This window comes from Punica granatum, chromosome 6 (assembly GCF_007655135.1).
Source record: "Punica granatum isolate Tunisia-2019 chromosome 6, ASM765513v2, whole genome shotgun sequence".
In the NCBI taxonomy this organism is placed as follows: domain Eukaryota; kingdom Viridiplantae; phylum Streptophyta; class Magnoliopsida; order Myrtales; family Lythraceae; genus Punica; species Punica granatum.
The window spans coordinates 1472450-1490997 of record NC_045132.1 but is presented as its reverse complement, the minus strand read 5'-3'; the positions used below and the strand labels follow the sequence as shown (position 1 = coordinate 1490997).

At 35.2% G+C, this 18548-nt stretch overlaps 1 protein-coding gene across 1 annotated transcript; it reads right to left on the bottom strand.

Annotated features, from left to right (window-relative positions):
- Positions 1 to 2646: 2646 nt before the first annotated feature.
- LOC116210195 (beta-fructofuranosidase, insoluble isoenzyme CWINV1-like) lies at positions 2647 to 6754 on the bottom strand. The gene is made up of 6 exons (XM_031544023.1): positions 6377 to 6754; positions 6151 to 6159; positions 4793 to 5658; positions 4284 to 4684; positions 4066 to 4156; positions 2647 to 3049 (listed from the first exon to the last, which is right to left on the bottom strand). The coding sequence occupies exons 1-6, from the start codon at positions 6600 to 6602 to the stop codon at positions 2870 to 2872; spliced, it is 1773 nt and encodes a 590-aa protein (XP_031399883.1). The 5' UTR covers positions 6603 to 6754; the 3' UTR covers positions 2647 to 2869.
- Positions 6755 to 18548: the final 11794 nt, after the last annotated feature.

Sequence of the window (18548 nt, the reverse complement as noted above, 5' to 3'; positions counted from 1 at the left end):
CTGTTACAAATTTATTTCCATTATTTTACTTACCTTATTCTTGCTCCTTAACTATAGGGATAGTGATCCCAATTAAAAACTAATATTCCTCAATTTTAGGAAGTTTAATTAGAAAATTATTTTCTAAAAAAATGAAAATAGAAATATTCTTTTCCTGACTAAAAAAAAAAACACCCTTTTCCAGCAGCCTCCTTCAACGGAGGTTGTTGCCATGCCGTGTGCCCAATTGAAACCTAAAAAATGATTCACGTTAAAAACAATCATCAGTGGCCGTCCTTATTGTCTTCAGCGTCAATAGATCGTCACTAGTCCCTGTTACCACGTCAGATCACATGGATGCCATTGGTCGCCATTACCACATTCACATGGATGCCGGAGTTTCAGGAATATGTATCGATGTTTTAAACCGTGAGAAATAATAATGATTGTTCTAAATCGATTGAGTTGTAACCGGACTTAATATTAAACCAATCGATTTTTTAAAAGAACCGTTCAAGTTGTAAACCCGACAAATTGTTGAACGGATGGGGCTATCATTGTCGGTTGGGTTGGTTGAATATGACACGTGGCACCTTCTCCATGCGACACATCGTCAATCCTTAAAGTTTCATTAACTTGGCTGTGCCATGATGAAGTTGTAATTTTTGATATCTGAAATGATATTTACGCGAAGAGTCCCATCATGGGACTTTTTCTATTGCTTCCAATGATAGAAATTCCTATAGTATGCCTCCACTATCTCTTATAATCTTTAAGTTTTTCGTTCTAGTTATTTTTTTTTCCAATATGGAATCTCACATATATATATATATATAGGAAATCGTGTCAACTTTATAAAAACAATGCAAGCTTTCTTGTAGTGTCAGTTACATGCAAGAGATCTAGTGCATTGTTTTAAACAACGAATCTTTAATTTAATTACCAAAAGAAAAAGGTAAATATTATAAAGTTGCTTCCAAAATTGACAATGGAGATGATTTTCATTTTTTTTTTGGTGAATCAAATGTTTAACCTTTACATAATATTTTATCAATATTCGTATGCCCAAAAAAAATATTTGTCAATATTTTATAAAATATAGATTTCAAAAAACGCGAGCTCTTCTTTCTTTAGTTTTGGAAATTAAGCAAATTATGATGGGAATTGCTCAAATTAATAATTGCTCCACGAGGAGAATAGATATGCCATGAAATGAAAATTATTGAATTTCAGCAAAATTAAGTATGAGACCACGGGCAATGGGAGTCTCTTTTCGAATCTGCATTGAGGGTCCACATTGTGCTATATAGGCACTACATCATCCAAAGAGGGATCGAAAGAAAGAGAGAGAGAGATTTGGAACTTCAATGGTCATATGATCTTCATTGCGGTTCCACGGTATTTTTTTTTCAAAAGGTTGCTTAAATGGCCCGTTGCTTGCAACATGGCCTGGAGCAGTGAGTCACACGACGACGACTCTTTTACCACTCTTAGTTTAAGGGGAAAAAGAAAGGCCACTCACCGAAAAAATATAAGAGGTCAACTATTTGAATTTCGTTTAAATACATTAAAAAAAAAGAAGAAAGATCAGGCATGTAGAATATTTTATTTCTTATCATCAAGGCAGTAGATATGTACGGAAAATTCAAAATAATAATCGTCACACGGGAGGAAACGCGTGGTAGAATGGGCCTGAAGTGATGCGGTTACGCCAAGTCTTATTATTTCACATGGTTGACTCGGTTTCCCATATACAACTCTTAATTAGAAAAATCAATTAATTTATAATGGGTAAATTAAAAAAAAAACTCAAATTTTGTAAAATGTCTCAGTTTTGTCATAAATTTTATTTTGTAACAGAAAAAACCATAAGTTTTCTAAAATATCTAAAAAATGACATCCGTTATAACTTCCATCAATTTTTGCCTACGTGTGACCTACGTGGACTGTTAAAGGGACCCACCATTAGCAGCAAAAATTGACGGAAGTTATAAAGGAGGTCATTTTTTAGACATTTTAGAAAACTTATGATTTTTTTGTTACAAAATAAAATTTAAAACAAAACTGAGACTTTTTATAAAATTTGAGTTTTTTTTTGTAATTTGTCCATTTATAATCGAGTTTTAAATATTCTGCTGGCATAAGTAAATATTGCTTTTAAATTCACCATGTGGTAAACTATATAAACCGAGGGCAAGCTTTATTTGAATTTGTAGGAGTTTAAAACTCATGCAACATACATCGTGTCTAAGACAAGTTGAGTTTGAATAGTAATCGTTTTATCCAATAAACTTATAATGTCTTATGATCTCATCGAAAAGAAAAAAAATAAAAATAAAAACACGAGATTGGCATACCATATAGTTACTTTCATTTGGTTCCTCAGTTTTAGATTAATGGAATGACATATATAGATTGCTTAGAAATGTCAAAAAATTACCCTTCCATGCTCCTACTTTCCTCGAACAAAATCTCAAACAAGACACTTCATGTGATCATTCATGTGATCATTTTACTTTGCGTCGTGAAAAGATTAAGAAAGAGACAAAAAGTCTCCAAATTGGACAAGAAAATATAATCATTGATGTCACAAGACATGTATTTCTGAGCTACTTATTGCGACCTGCGATATATGTACTGGATGTCGGGAGATGCACATGATACATAGATTAGTCAACGATGCATATGACACTTAAATAACAAGCAACCCGCAGTTACAATTAATTTCCTTAAAAGAAAGAGGGTAGAAAATTTCGATATTTTCTGCATCCAATACAAGAATATCTTACTTCGTAGAGATTTTTCAAATTGAATTCTCAAGATGCCATAATACAGAAATAAAAGTACAAAGAAAAATATTCTTCTTCTTCAACCTCTCATTCCATAATAATCAATTAATTTGGGCCTTCTTCATGCTCCAAGCACTGAAACTTGAGATCAGAACGTCCCCAGCTCCATAGTTAAAAGCATAAAGGTGGGCCCCATCCCCGATTGCCTTAGTGGGGTAAACCCTGGCTGTGATGCATCCCTTCCCTTCCCCACCAAAGCTCTCCACAATGGAGCGGTCAATCTGTAAAATTCCGACACGTGGACAGATTTATCGAATCGAATGTTTCATTCGACTAATTTAAGAACCAGGAAAATTTTAGCACACTTTCTCCGACAGTCTTTTATCTCTAAACAATCAGATCAACAACAATCCCCACCCCTTGTACGTTTCGATCTTGATGGCCCAAAATGACCAATGGACTGTCGAAGAAAGGGGCCAGAGGAATTATTGAAAACAAGCCATCACAAGAATATTAACACCAATACATGAGCAATTATTCTAGACTATGCTCTAAGAGCGTAGGATTCAAATTCTTATATGTAAATGGTAAATGTTTGCTAAACAAAATTGTAATTTTTAAAAAATTTATTTTATTTATTGATTTTTATCTATATCCTTAGGGTATAGATTAAAAAAAATCCATAATGAATTTTATGGGACCTAGTCCCCGCATCTCAAAAGAAGAAAAAAAAGAAAAAGGAAACAAATCTTTCTATTTAATTTTTAAATTAATTCCACATCCTCTGTTTCCCCAATTGGGCGCAGGAAAAAGGACGCATAAATTAAGTTGGGCACTTTTGATGAAAATGGAGATCGGCACTAAGATACTGCATGCTATAGAGCTTATATTATATGGGTATGTTGGAATAGTGGATATACGAAAATGGAATGGCATAAAAGTGGAAAATTCCAAACAAGTAATATATACCCTTGAAATTATTAGTTAACCTAAGTGGCTTTGTGATCTCATGCCAATTGCCAAGTCAAAAATATCACATAATTACCAAATCTGGTCAGTGGGAACTCCGAATGGCCGACAGATTTACAACCATTTAAACGGAAATCATTATGACCATATATCACCATCCATCCTTCCACCTTTTATACGTGCACAAAGAAGTATATAGAGTTTAACATGTACTCATTTATTCACATATTAACGGTAATTTATCTGAATCTCTAGAGAGTTTGGATTGAGCAGATGTGTTAGGAAAAGCCATATACAGCTTATAGAGTTCGTAAAAGATCAAACTCACCAGGGTCCGGAGCGACAGCTTCTCCTTGGCAGGGTCGACATCCAAGAAGGCTCCATAGTTAGCCTTGTCCGTGCTGTTGTTGAGCGATGACCTGCATATCATACGGAAAAGCATGAGAATCTAGTCGGAATCATGAACCACCTTGTCCCGGGCATTAATTTTTTATTTTCCCCGATTTAGGGAGGGAAGGATACTGGCTATGGAAGAGTTTGCATTACTTGGTTTGGTCACTGCACATGGCCACCACATATTTGTTGTTAGTGCCCTTAAAGATCCTAAAGAAGATGGCAGTGTACTCTTCCAATCCCTTGGAGGCTAAGGCCATTATCCCAAATGGTCCGATCCCACCTTTGACTGTTGCAGTCTTTTGGGTACACAAATCTTGTGCTTTTACCCAACTTGGGTCAAACTTCTCTGCCTTGTCAAGATTCTTCACTTCAAATGACAATTCCACGTCCGCCTGTGAAGCTGTGAATCCAGACACCTCAAACTTAGACCCTCCCCTGAGCAACTTGCTCGGTACATCGACACGGCCTGTGCGGAGCTTCTCCAGTTCCATTACCGGCCACTGCACCAGCTGTTTCCCAGACTTGTCCAGCCAGATCACTCTTGGAACAGCCTATAATACAGTTAATTCACCAGAGAGCGAATCGATCAGTAAATAAAATTCAATAATCCTTCAAATCTCAGAGATTAACTCGTGAAGAGTCAAGTTCACGTTGATCACCTGAAGTCCGGACCACCCTTTCTTGATGTCATCTTCCACGCTGGATGACTCGTTAATCCAGCCCCAGAGTATCCTCCGATTCTTGGCGCTATCGAAGAAAGTCTTAGATGCGTAGAACTTCCCATAGTCGAACCTGAGACCGAGATCGCCCTCGACCGAGCCCGCGTCTGGGGTATAAACATCCTTCTTGGAAGGGTCATACGTCCCGATTGTGTAGTACTCCTTCCTAGTGTCATCCAAGCTTACCTTGAGCACATGTTTCACACGAGGCCCATTGGATGATGTGTCGAGGCCCAGAGGGGAAACAGTGGAAACAGGGAAAAAGTCAGGGCACTCCCACATCCCAGTGTTTGGGGCGGAGTGAAGTGGGTGCTGGGCCTTCACCCAGTGGATGAAGTCCTTGCTCCGATACAAAATTGCCATTCCTCTTCTGCCCCTCTTGCTGCCGATAATTACCCTCCACCTCCCATCTGGGCCCACCCAGGCCGTTGTTGGGTCCCTGAAGGAGCTTGCGTTGATCATGTTTGAGGCAGTCGGGGCCATCAAGGGGTTCTTTGGGGTTTTCACCCATTCTATCAGGTACGGGTCGGATGCCTTCTTCGGGAATGCTATGTTCTGAACCTGCTGGTTCGCAGGGTTAATTCCAGTGTAGAGTATCACCGGTGTGCCATTCGGGAGGATGGTGGCCGACCCTGACCAGGTACCATTCATATCGGCGGGCTGTGACGGGTAGATGGCAGGCTCATGGGGGATCCAGTTCACAAGGTCCTTCGATGTGGAGTGGGCCCACACGATGTTACCCCACACCGCCCCCTTGGGATTCCACTGGTAGAATAAGTGGTATAAGCCTTTATAAATCATGGGTCCTGCATACACATATGTAAGTCATTTTTATTAAAACGTGTTAATTTATTTGTTAATAGTAAGCATACCAGTGGGGCAACTTTACATGATCCAAAAGTAGAATGTATTGAGTGTATCTATCCATACTTCCCAAAATCAACTTATGATGAGATAAATATAATCCATATATTAATATTACTACGTACTCATAGCAAAAAGTCCAAAGCCCATGATTTTTTTTCTTTTGGTAGACCAAAGCCCATGATTTAAAATAAAAGAGAGAGTTGCACGTGTCTTGGGAATCAATTTGGCGTTGGGTACTATATCGTATTTTACAATTTATTCTGCCTTTTAGCTGGCCAATGAAATGACTGAATTGATATTCAAATTTTGGATGAGTAGACAAAAAGAAAAGTCAACTGCAGAGTCTTCCTTGAAACTACAGCTCACACATTGAATGAATGGAGATGAGATGATGACATCAATCAATGGAGGGAGGAGAATCAAAGACTCACCATTAGGATCTGCAAGCCAAAGAACAGCCCATTTTGTCCCAATGCATCCAATTTGACAAAAAAGAGGAAAAAAGGGGCCGACTGTTAGCAAATGTTAAGGTACATACATACAAATATGTATATTTATTTACTTTTATGTAAATAAAGAAGAGAGAGAAAAAGAGCAGAAAATGGGAAAGAAGAAGAGAGAAGAAGAAGAGAGAAGAGAGGAGGTTGAGGGTCCAACCGTTCATCCAATTCTTGGGAGGTTGGAAGTGGTAGGCAGTTCTGTAAGGCTGATCTGCTGAAGAGTCAGCCAGTGATTCAGAGCTCTGAAGGTGTCTGTAGACTTTGTGGGAAGCTTCAACCCTTAATATTCCATGGCCAAGCAGAAGAGACAAGAGACACACACAAACCAGAGAAGCAATAGCAGAAGAAGATGACGATGAAGTAGAAGAAAAAGAAGTGGCCATGGTGGGCTCTTGCTCTGTTTCCTTGAGTTTCCCCGCTCGCGGTATTTATAGTATGGAGATGGGGCAGGAAGAAGAGAATTAATGGATTTTTTTTAAATATATATATATATATATATATTTAAGTGGTGAGGATGGAAATGTCACATCAAATGTTAAGTAGGGAAGAAATGGGTGTTCACAGGGAAAAAGTGAGGAGGAAGAAAGGAGGAGGAGAGATCGTATCAAAGGGCATTGTCATGATCTAATCTTCGGTCTCTGAAATATACAAATAGAGAGAATGAGAGGTATCCTAGAAAACATGTAATAGATTTATTATTTATTTAGAAGAGGTATCCTGGAAAACATGGAATAGATTTATTATTTATTTAGTAGGTGAATGGTCAAGCTGGATTTTTTGACTAAAATATATACACGCTGTCTTCATATGATTAATAATCACAACATAAGAGATTGGGGGATGTTTCTTATTTCTATCTTTTCCCATTATTTATTTATTTATTCATTCATTGTGCATCAGTTGCTGCTGGAAAGTTCAATGAACTCCGATCAATTCAAGTACGAGCCAGGTTTAGCCATAAAAAGTAAAGGTCTTACAATTGTATAAATGAACCCTCTCAATTCACCTATATATATATATACATATATAGATATAAGTAAAAGTACAAGGAGAAAAGTACAATCATTTTAAAATGATTATATAAATATTTATAAAGTTATATAAAGTTATACTAGTAAACTCGAACTCAAATAAATATTAATGACTGCAAAATTAATCAATAAATTATAATATATAAAAATTGAAGAGTGAGAGATCTATTTTGATAATTTTTAAATCTCAAAATTCTCTCAATCCTTTGATTATATTTTGTCAGTTACATATGTTTTGATTAATTTCATTTTAGCGAAATTATGATAGTTAATTACAGTATAGATTATGAAGAAATTTTTTCTTTTCAAAATAGATATTTCCGTAGACTGGACAAATTATCGATAAATCTGGTATAAATTATACTTTATTACTTTTCTTACACGGTAGCGTAATGCTCAATATGAGTGTATTAAGTTTGCTCGCCCTCGAGTCGCGCCTCCTGGTCTGGAGACTGCAAATTAATTAGTTTACGTTTCTGTTTTTCTTTTTCAAATGATATACTATTCAAAGTGAAGAAAATACTTAGAAAGATCAAGGTTGAGTACTAGCATGAATGATTGCTGTCATCTTTTACTAGTCTTCATCTCCATGTATAATACTTGAATGATTTCCTTAACTTCATGTTTGAATTTTCCTTTTGTTTTTATGTTATAAATATCTGATATAGTGTAAATATCTTTAAAATTTTGATTCGCTGCAAGAAAATAAATAAATAAACAAACCACATGATATCTAATAAAAATAATCTATATAGATTAGACGGTCGTGGTCATCTGAAAATTTCATATGGTATTAGAACACACATGTTCGATGTGACGGGCCATATACCTTCACTTAATTGTGATGGGCCTATAAAATTATACCGACTCACGCATGAGGAAGAGTGTAATAAATAAATCACATCATATTTAATAAGATTAATTTTTTAAAATTAGATGGTTGTGTTAATTTCAAAATCTCGCAAATGAATTTGATGAAAATAATTTATAATACAAATTTACATATATTGCCCATATCAATTTCTTTTCTCTCTTTTTCTCTAACTTTTTTAAAGATTTCTCGCTCGAAAGGATTTTTGGTCATTGAAATAGTTTCTTTCTATCAACGTGAACTAGTTTAAGTGGTTTGACGTTTATTCCCTTAAGTAATGTCTCGAATTTGAGTCTTACAAATGAAAAAAATCAACGCTGTAAGAGTTTTACCATTTGGGGATGACCCAACTCGACCTGAATCAGTCAGGGTATATTGGATTTTCGAGTACTGTGTTGCATGCAAAAAAAAAAAAGTACCCTTTAAGTATTACTCTATAAATTAAAGGGTAAATTGCACTGGTGGTCCAAAATGTTTTACAAATGTTTCATTATGGTCCAAAAAGTTTTTTTCGCTACATGATGGTACAAAATGTTTCAAAGTTATTTCATTATGGTACAAACCGTCAATTGGCCATAACACCGTTAACATTTTGTTGACGTGGCACGTCCTATGTGTCACTTTTGTTACGTTGAACCAATGATAGTGCGTCACGTAATTTAAAATAAAATAAAATTTTAAAAAGTCCAAAAAAATACAAAAAAAAAAAAAAAAAAACAAAAAAGAGTAAAAAATTTTAAAAAAAATTTTAAAAAAATTTAAAAAAATTTAAAAATTTAAAAATATTTTTAATTTTTAATTTTTAATTTAAAAAAATACAAAAATACAAAAAAAGAGTAAAAATTTAGAAAAAAATAAAAAAAATTATTTTAAAATTTTTTCTAAATTTTTTTTTTTTTTTTATTTTTAAATAATTTTATAAAAAAATTTTTTTTTTTAATTTTTATTTTTAATTTTTATTTTTTAAAGTTTTTAAATTTAAAATTATTTTTAAAAGTTTTAGAATTTTAAAATTTTTAGAATTATTTAAAATTTTTCGATAACGTCAGCAAAGAGGTGACACATAGTAGCCACGTCAGCGTCGGCTTGACGGCGTCAAGCTCAAATTGACGGTTTGTACCATCATGAAACAACTTTGAAACATTTTGTACCATCATGTAGCGAAAAAAACTTTTTGGACCATAATGAAACATTTATAAAATATTTTGGATCACCAGTGCAATTTACCCTAAATTAAAATATCATCCTCTCCCGTTGGAATTTTGAATTTGAGGATTCGCACAACTGTCTGTTCCGAGCTCCATCCCCAAACCCATATATTAATAGTCGGAAGACCCTTATATTGCATGGGAAATACTATATTGATAGTTAATCGAACTGCTCATGCAACGTGAGAACTATTATTTTTAATGCTAATTTTTATGTCCGAAATTGTTCGTCTAATTAAAATTCTTTCTTATTTTAAATATACAATAGTAAATATTTTGTCAAAATATTTTATTTTCTTATTTAGAGTGAAAAATATACTGAATTATTCCTCCTACACAAAATTTACTATCCTAACTATGCTGATGATATTAGTTGGCCAAGCGATCAAAGAAACATTCATGCTGCGTTTGATTTGAAAATATGATTTTAAAATCAGATTTTGAATTTAAAAAAAGAGTGGTATAAATGGGACCCACCCTTTGACTTTGTATGAGTTATTTTGTTTTGTTGTGAAAAAAAGTTGTATAAATGAGACCAACTCTTTGACTTTGTATGAGTTATTTTGTTTTGTTGTGAGTATAATTATGTTAAAGTTGTGATTATAAAATCACATTTGTAAACCAAACAAACCATCAATCTTACAAAAAAAGTTATCTAGAGCTTTCATGTTCCACTTGCCAAATTTTTTATATATTATATAATTGATAATTATCAATTACCTAAGAGCCCTAAGATCAATATATCCAATTTGGGTCGTCAATACAATTTGTGCTATGTATTTATTTGCTAATTGGGCAAAAGACCAGTGTTTTGAATACAATTTATGAAATGGAGGGCTGGGATTGGGAAGAGGTGGGAACTGCGGAAGGCCGATAAATCGCTTCGTTTGGTTTTACAATCATATTTTTAAAATTTTAATTCTAACTTTAACTCTATTTATTACACGACAAAAATCAATACTACAATTATTACTTTTCCCTTTTTCTTTAATTTTTTAACCATTCAATTCAATTTTTAATATTAAATTCTATCAACTATCCATTACTTTTTCCATAATTTAACAGCATAATCATTACTTTTTCTCAATTATTTATTACTTTTTCACACTTTTTTTTTCATAATTTAACAACACAATCATTACAACCCAATAAAAATTTAAAACTTAACTCTAAAACCAAACACACATTTAGAAATCCTATTTGGTAATGATGATGATATAGTGAGGAAAGATCAATAAGTTTATTATAATTTACAATTACTATAAAGGCGATCGTTCTCGTCATTAACGCCCATTGTGTTTGGTGCAGTTTAATGAAGTAAGATTATTATTGAATCAGAGAAATAAAAGCGGCGTGTGGGGTGGCAATATTAATCAAACTGGAGGAACACGGCGATGCAAGATTACTGTGGAATTTGTAATCCTACTCTGCTCATCTCATCCCCCTCCTTTAAAATGTACTCACCGAACATCTGTTTGTTGCCACCGGGACCTACCTAGCTCAAGCGACTTGAGAAAATCATACGCGAACCAAAAAAAATCATACATCTCCCACTCGCACTTGAGGAACTCGCCAAATAGCATTGTGCTCACAACCATTAGAGAAAGTGGTTCATACAGGTAAATGTGTCGTGCGGCCACCGAGCCACAAAGAGGCGGGGAGCTCTACACTAGAAACTCGTTAGAGCCAGTATAGAGGCATCGACCCACAAAAATTAAGTGTCTCGAGTGCTCGAGATTAATTCTTAACCACATCGAGTTAAGTATCTCTAATCTCTCAAAGATCCGTACTTAACTCCTCTTACTTTTGTATTCACAATTATGTCCAGCTACTTAAATAGCGACACAATTGGAACGTCCTTGAATACAAAGATCAAGAGGTGATCGAAAAAGTCTTCTCTTCGCCGTCATATCACTCCACTTGGAATTGACTGCTTGCCCAGCAATGCTCCAGCCGGCCGAATTATTCATGACCATATGTAACACGCGAAAATAGTGATCATTAACTCCTCATATTATGCTACAATCAAAAGTGACTAAGGCCACTTTCAGAAAGGTCATAGACCTTATATTTAGGACTCACACAATGATAAAGCATGAATCCATTCATTTATTTCCTACATAGGTAGCTCAAGCTCATGTAATATGAAGTACATACTACAGTAGAGCTACTCTTTTCAGAGTGCATGTCAAGCTCTTCATAAACACCATATAGATCTTAGTTTATTCGCTATATAAGCGTCTAACCTGAGTCCTTCATTAGCTCTCCATTCAAGGCTCCAAAACTAACGTCTCACATCTGGCTATTAACTTCAGGCATAATGAATAGAGTGGGGATATTCATTGCGGTCAATTACCTCATCTCGGCTCAGTTCGAGGCGACCACCGTTATCGATTCTCATTCTTACACTGCCTCACGTGTCAAGGCCGGTTACTCGTATTTGTCTCATCTTTGCCCGCCATCACAGGCGCCAAGGGCTATTGCTCGTGTGAGAGAGCCAATCTTAGCTTGTTGACATACTTCTACCTTTTCGTCATGTGCTAATATACCATGTAAACAATGAATAATTGACAATTCAAAATTATTATGCATTAATCAAGAATATCCAGATAACAACAAATGTCATATCCAAAACGGATACTCAATTTAAATTGAGTAAACAGAATTCCATACTCGATCTCACGTATACATCTAGAATTATGTTGAAAGTCGTATTCGATGAAAGTCGTATGTACGGCTTAGAGGGAGATCTTTCTTTCATATATTTCGATATCCACCTACAATATGGGGTCAAAAAACCAAAAGAAATTATTTTACCCCTTATAAAAAGAAAACTGATTCTTTAATCCCTTTCACGCTCATGTCACGTCGAGGTACTGCATAAGAAAAAAACTGCAAAATTCTATCCAATTTATCGTAATCTATTAGTTAACATGTTGGTTAATCGTATTTTGAAACATAGAAAAAAGATCATTGGCTTATCAAATTATCTATCGAGCCATGAAAAAGATTCAACAAAAGACATGATCAACTCAAACACAGAAACACAATCACTACCTACGGAGTGCTAAATGCCCTTACATGAACCCGAAACTCTCTTATAATCAACTTAGTTAGGGTCACAATCATCTAGGATGTGTTTCAAGATCACTTCCAACTGCGCAATCACATCTCTGATGAAGTTATATCTGACCTCTATGTGTTTGGCCCTGTCATGATACTTTGGATCCTCGGTGTATGCTAACAAAGCCATACTATCACAATGTTTCATGATAAGATCCAAACCTTCTCTAATCACATCGAGGTCATGTAGGAAGCGACTTAGACATTCTACTAGTGAAAAGGTTTCTTTGCAATTCAGACCCTTCTTTTGTGTGTAACCTTTCACCATAAGGCGAGTCCAACAGGTTTCGATGGAACCATCCACCTTTCACTAAACTTTCAGGATCCATTTGTTCCTAATAGACTTGTATCCAGTTGGAAGGTCAACCAAGTTCCTAGACATGGTTGGTCCTCATGGACTCTATCTCCTCGTTCATTGCATTCGTCCACTCCTTATTCATAGGGGATGAAAGATCTTCTTCATAGACTTAGGCTCTCCATCATATTGCACAGTAGTCATGAAAGCATCCCTATCAACCTCAAATTGGAGATGGGGAATGTTTCAATGTAAGTTTCTACGCAACTGAGGTTCGAGTGGATCTCCGTCTGATGGCCTATATTCATCAGATATTAAGTCACTCCCACTATTCCCAGGAGGTGGAGGAAGTAATTCCTCTCCCTCTACTTGTCCATTTGGAGCGCCTACTTCGGAGTCCTCTTCTTCATAGATCTCTATGCGTCTTGAAACCTCCCCCTAGTAGGAAATTCATCCTCTAAGAAATCTACATCTCGAGATTCGATCTCAGAGGCTGTCCCATAGGCATTCTCTCTAATGAATACATATCCCTTAGAGTGTTCAAAGTACCTTATAAAGATACACCGACAACCCATAGGGCCTAACTTCCTATAATTATGGGAAAAGTTGTGTACATAAGCTGCCGAACCCCATGACGGCAAATTACATAAATTAGGCTTTTCGCCGGTCCATAACTCATAGGGTACACGGTTCAGTATATAGGCAGCAGTCAACATTGCATCCCCCCAATAGGAGACTGTCATATTAGCTTACGCCATCATAGACCTTACCATGTCTACGAAGGTTCTATTCCTCCATTCTGCATCTCCATTATATTGTGGAGTTACAAGATTACTCAACTGTCTATCAATTCCCTTTTCATAACAAAACCTTTTAAATTACACTAATATATACTTGAGGCCACGGTCAGTTCTAAAAGCCTTAATTCTATTGTCTAATTGATTCTCAACCAAGCTCATATACTTCTGAAAGCACTCAAATGCTCCAGACTAATGGGAGATCAAATAGACATAAAACGCGTATAGTCATCTATAGATGTGATGAAATTATATGCCTTGGAACAAGCTCTCACATTCATCGATCGGCATATATTATAGTGAACTATTTGCAATAGAGTGGTAGCCCTCCATTGGCTTTACCAAATGGTTTTATGGTTGCCTTTCATTCAAGAAAATGCTCGCATACTGGCATGCTAACTTTTGCGATTGGGCTTAAAAGGCCTTCTCTCGCAAGTCTACACATTCGGTCTAGGCCCACATGGCCCAGCTTGTCACGCCATCTCTTAATTAATGCAAACATCAATCCATCAAACCATTTGTAATAAAACCATGACCAAATAAAACATCCTCCAAGTTGCTCATAGTAGAGCCCTCAAACAAAAACTTAAAACCAAGCCGTAGCATGACCATAACTAAAACAAATCCCAAGAGTATGAAGGATATCATGGAGATACAATATGTGACCACCTTGCAAATTGAGCTTGTAAGTGCCAATTACTTGCACTTACATGCTCGAGCTGTTTCCCATTTTTACCCTTCTACTATTCGGGACTCAACGATAATCTACAAACCCATCTCAACTTCATGCTAAGGGCGCAGTTGCGCCTAAATCCAAAATCCACGAAGGACTTAAATTAGCAGCAGGACTCTCAATGACCACGAAGCAATTAGAGCTCACATTTATAAATACCTACTTTGCCTCAGCACAATCGCGAGCAAAGTGTCCCATCCATTTATAGTTATAACATATGATATGGCTCATATTCGTCTCATTCACCTCTTTTACATATGAGTCAAACCTCATGTTCAACTCTCTCAATTCAGTGAAGGACATGACGCCATACTTGGCTTTGGGGGTCTCCCACATCCAGTGAGCAATATGATACATCTCAAAACTCCCCAATAAAGTCCTTGTGCAAGCTGCTCAGCACAGTTAAGCGCGCACAACGATCTTTCTTGAGCCAGTTCTGATAGGTCTCAAGATCCATTTGGTGTTGAGCTTGTATCACCCTTTGTATGTGCTATGATACTTTGGTCTAAAAAACTTTAGGACTTCCTGCCTATTCATAAGATACTAGATCTCTCAGCGCCACATTTCATAATTATCGTCATCCAATTTCTCACTCAAGAAATTGAAAATGGATATTTTCAAATTAGCGCAAACACACACACACACATCTTGCACAATTATCTAAATTAACCAATTGAAGCAATCAAAGAGGCGAGATCGAAAATTCGATGTGCTCCAAATCATCACCCGTATCTCTTTGATCAAATCATCAATTAACTTAATTAGTGCGCAAGAAATATTTTGGAGCGAAAATTAATTTCACTCAACAAAATCTCCCACTTAATATAGTGCGCTTCAACTCAACAAACAAATGCATGTAAAATGTGCATCAATAAATCATGCGGAAGCTACAGATGAAACCACAAAATTATTCTAACGTATTCAGAATTTTCTGGTAATTTTCTCAATTACCCTAGCAACTTCATGCGAATAATTCAGAAAAAATACCAGACTCAGTGCGAAAAATCTGAACACAGTATAGAACATCCCAGACAGCATTCTGCAGTTACAGAAAAAATTTCAAGATTTTCGAGCTCTCAACTATTTATTACAAATTTATCATACGAAAATGATAATAATCAGAAATAAATACTGAAATATATCGAAAAGATCCGGAAAATTTATCATCTGGTTCTGACACTTCAGTAAAACTCCAGAAAACATCTGGGCTCAAAAACACATCACGATCGTGAGCTAATCATCAAGAAAATAAATATTTTGATTTCTGACTTTCTAAAATAAATTCAGCATTTTTACAAACTTCCAAAAAATCTGAAAAAATATTAACAAAATAGGAAATCATATTTCAAACGCAATGGTAAAAACGGCACGGCCAACAGAGCCGAAGCTGCCCGCACGCGCCAATGTGCGCATGTGGCTGTGCTGCTGGTAGTGTGCCTCTTTTTTATTTTCCATTGCAACGGCCGATGCTTGAGCCACACGCGCCACCTTCCCGAGCTCTCACCAGGCGGTCTAACCTCACCGATAGACCAGACACAGTCGAAAACCTCATCCCGGGTGAGGGTGTCTGGCGAGGGCCCCCATCTTTCCGGAAGAGCTAGTGACGCAGCGTACACGCGAACAACCTGTCACAGATCCGTTAATTCCGCAGAATACCAGAACTACGACCTTCAATTTCCTATTGATTTTTCAAATTCCTAGAAAATCGACATTCAACTCGAATCGAATCCGAGAGTGGGCGAAAGAGCACGATAGCTCTAAACTTTATTAGATGATCCCAAAACAATTGTTTAGCCCTAGGCCTTACATCGCTTAAATAGGATTAAAAACACCCAAATTACACAAAAGAAATAAACTTATTCTAAAACTGTAAAAACGCCCAAATAACATAAAATTGCCCGTTTGAGACCCTAAATGATGGAATTCGCCTAAATTACGTCTTTTCACGCTAAAAGCTGTGAGTTGTGCTCCGGATGCCGTTTCCCTTGAGACATGGTCGTCAGAACCTGTTTTTCTCGAGATACCGATTTGACACGTCTTCTGCCACATCAGCTAAGTTTTCTTTCTTTTTCTTAAATGATTATTTTATTGTTTTCATTTATTTTTATATGCCACTTTGGAAAAAAAAAAGTGTCACATCAGCAAACTGTAACAGTCGATTACGGAACATACCATAAATGTCACATTTAGCAAACGTTTAGGACTATTTGAACCAATCTAATACTTTTAGGACTTATGTTTAACTTTTTTGCAAAGTTTTAGGGCTTTCATGGTAATTTAGCCCTTCTTTTTTAATCCGATAGTTCTGAATTAATCATCTTATTTTGTTAGGGGCAATGTAAGAAATGGAAAGTTATCCAATTATTTCTTCTTCCAATGGTAATATAGGCTAATAATGACGACGACGACAATAATAATAATAATAATAATAATAATAATAATTGCTGCTCCTACTTATATGAAATCAATTCACAAGTAATTGACTGAAAATGATTCCAAAGAAAAGATTTGAAGTGCACTCTTACATAATTGTGCGAAACGTGTAAGATAAATAAAAGGCACAACATTGATATTATAATCATAACGGTGTGCCATCACAAGTTATTTTCATCCCACTAAATGATAGCAATCCTTGGTTAGAACTAAGATTTTGTCCTAAGTACGACCAGTTTTCAATAGAACTCAAATTCTGCTGATAAAGTTCGCCTGCAGGGAGCACAATTTGTCTAGCTATTACCAAAATCTCGTGGTTGCATGACATTTAAAATTTTTTTCAGGGGATGCCACCATAAATGTTTGGAAGCTAAAGGGCCATGACTAATCTAAGCTCGAGCTGAATTGGCTCAATAGAAGATAAAAACTATCTCAATCGTTATTTTTTTTCCTATTTATATGCCAAATACATGAACCTCCATCAACATTTATCATTTGTTTGATACAGTGAGAGCTAGGCATATCTCTTCCAGCGAATAACTTCTTTAATAAAACCACCAAGGAAATCCCTTTTCTTTTTTACTTTCATGATTAATAAAAAAAATTTGATATCCGCGTCTTACATTTTTATTTTTATATAAAAATAAAAAATAAATACATATAACTTATAAATAAATATAGTTAAAAAAGGCTGTCAATAAGTAAAATCATGATACAATAAACAAATAAGTACTCTAGACATATAAAGCAAATAATATACATATAAAGTGATTGCAATTTTATAATATGTATAAGTACTTATGAAAAGTGGAGACATTATGTAGAGATGTAGAAAATAGCATAGTAAATAGAACGATGGATAAAATGAATTTTGTCAAGTATTTATAGATAATTCAATATACTGAACTTAAAGAGCAGTTATTTTCGATTATTGAATTTTTTAAATTTTTAAATTTTTTTAATTACACATTACTATATGCAAATTATATAGACATATTTCTAACATTCTTTGAATATAATACCAATATATGTCAAATACATGAACCTCGATCAAGTTACATGGAATTTTTATCAAATGAAGCAACTTAAGAAATGCCTTAGCTCAGAGCTGAGGATTATCGAATGGACTTATTCGAATCACTAATGATATTTAATAAAGAGCTGAGTGTTCTCAAATCGAATGGTAACACTCCATGCCTTAACTTTTATTATATTATATATACATACATATATATATATATATATATATTGTTCCATCATATTTTCTTGAACTAAATAATGAATACTGCTATTGTAAGGATTACCCGGCGCCAAACTTTTTTTTCTAATATTATTAATTAATAAAATAATAATTTCGGGAATTATTAATGTCTGTCTGCTGTCCACCTTTTTCGGCTTTTTCTTTATAGATGTAACTTTTAATTGGGCATATACTAGGAGTAATGATAAGCCGCACGAAATCCAATAAATAATATCTGTTATTTGAGCCCAAAAAAAAAGAAAATAACGTCTGTTAGAAAACGATTTTCTTTTTCGTAAAATATAGACGCATGATACATGATTGTCGGGGATCAAACTCGACAATGCCGAATCATAAAATACATCACACGAGCTGAATGATCATTAATTTAAAAACATCATAAAGTTCGAAGGAAATTTCGTGAATGACCAAGATTACTTTTTTTTTTACTGAATAAGATATTTTATTAATGAAAAAAAGCGACCATATTGTTCAATGAATCTAAAATCTGATACCCTTCAAAAATATATAGTGAAAGAAAATTTTATATTGAGTCGAATTGATCCAAGTCATGAGTAAGGGTATTTTCTGCCTTAAG

Coding starts and splice junctions, on each gene's coding strand:
- LOC116210195 (XM_031544023.1), bottom strand. CDS start 6,602: ATGGCCACTTCTTTTTCTTCTACTTCATCGTCATCTTCTTCTGCTATT. Junction 4,685..4,792: donor AAGGGTGGTCCGGACTTCAG/GTGATCAACGTG, acceptor ACTGTATTATAG/GCTGTTCCAAGAGTGATCTG. Junction 3,050..4,065: donor AGCTGTCGCTCCGGACCCTG/GTGAGTTTGATC, acceptor GGAATTTTACAG/ATTGACCGCTCCATTGTGGA.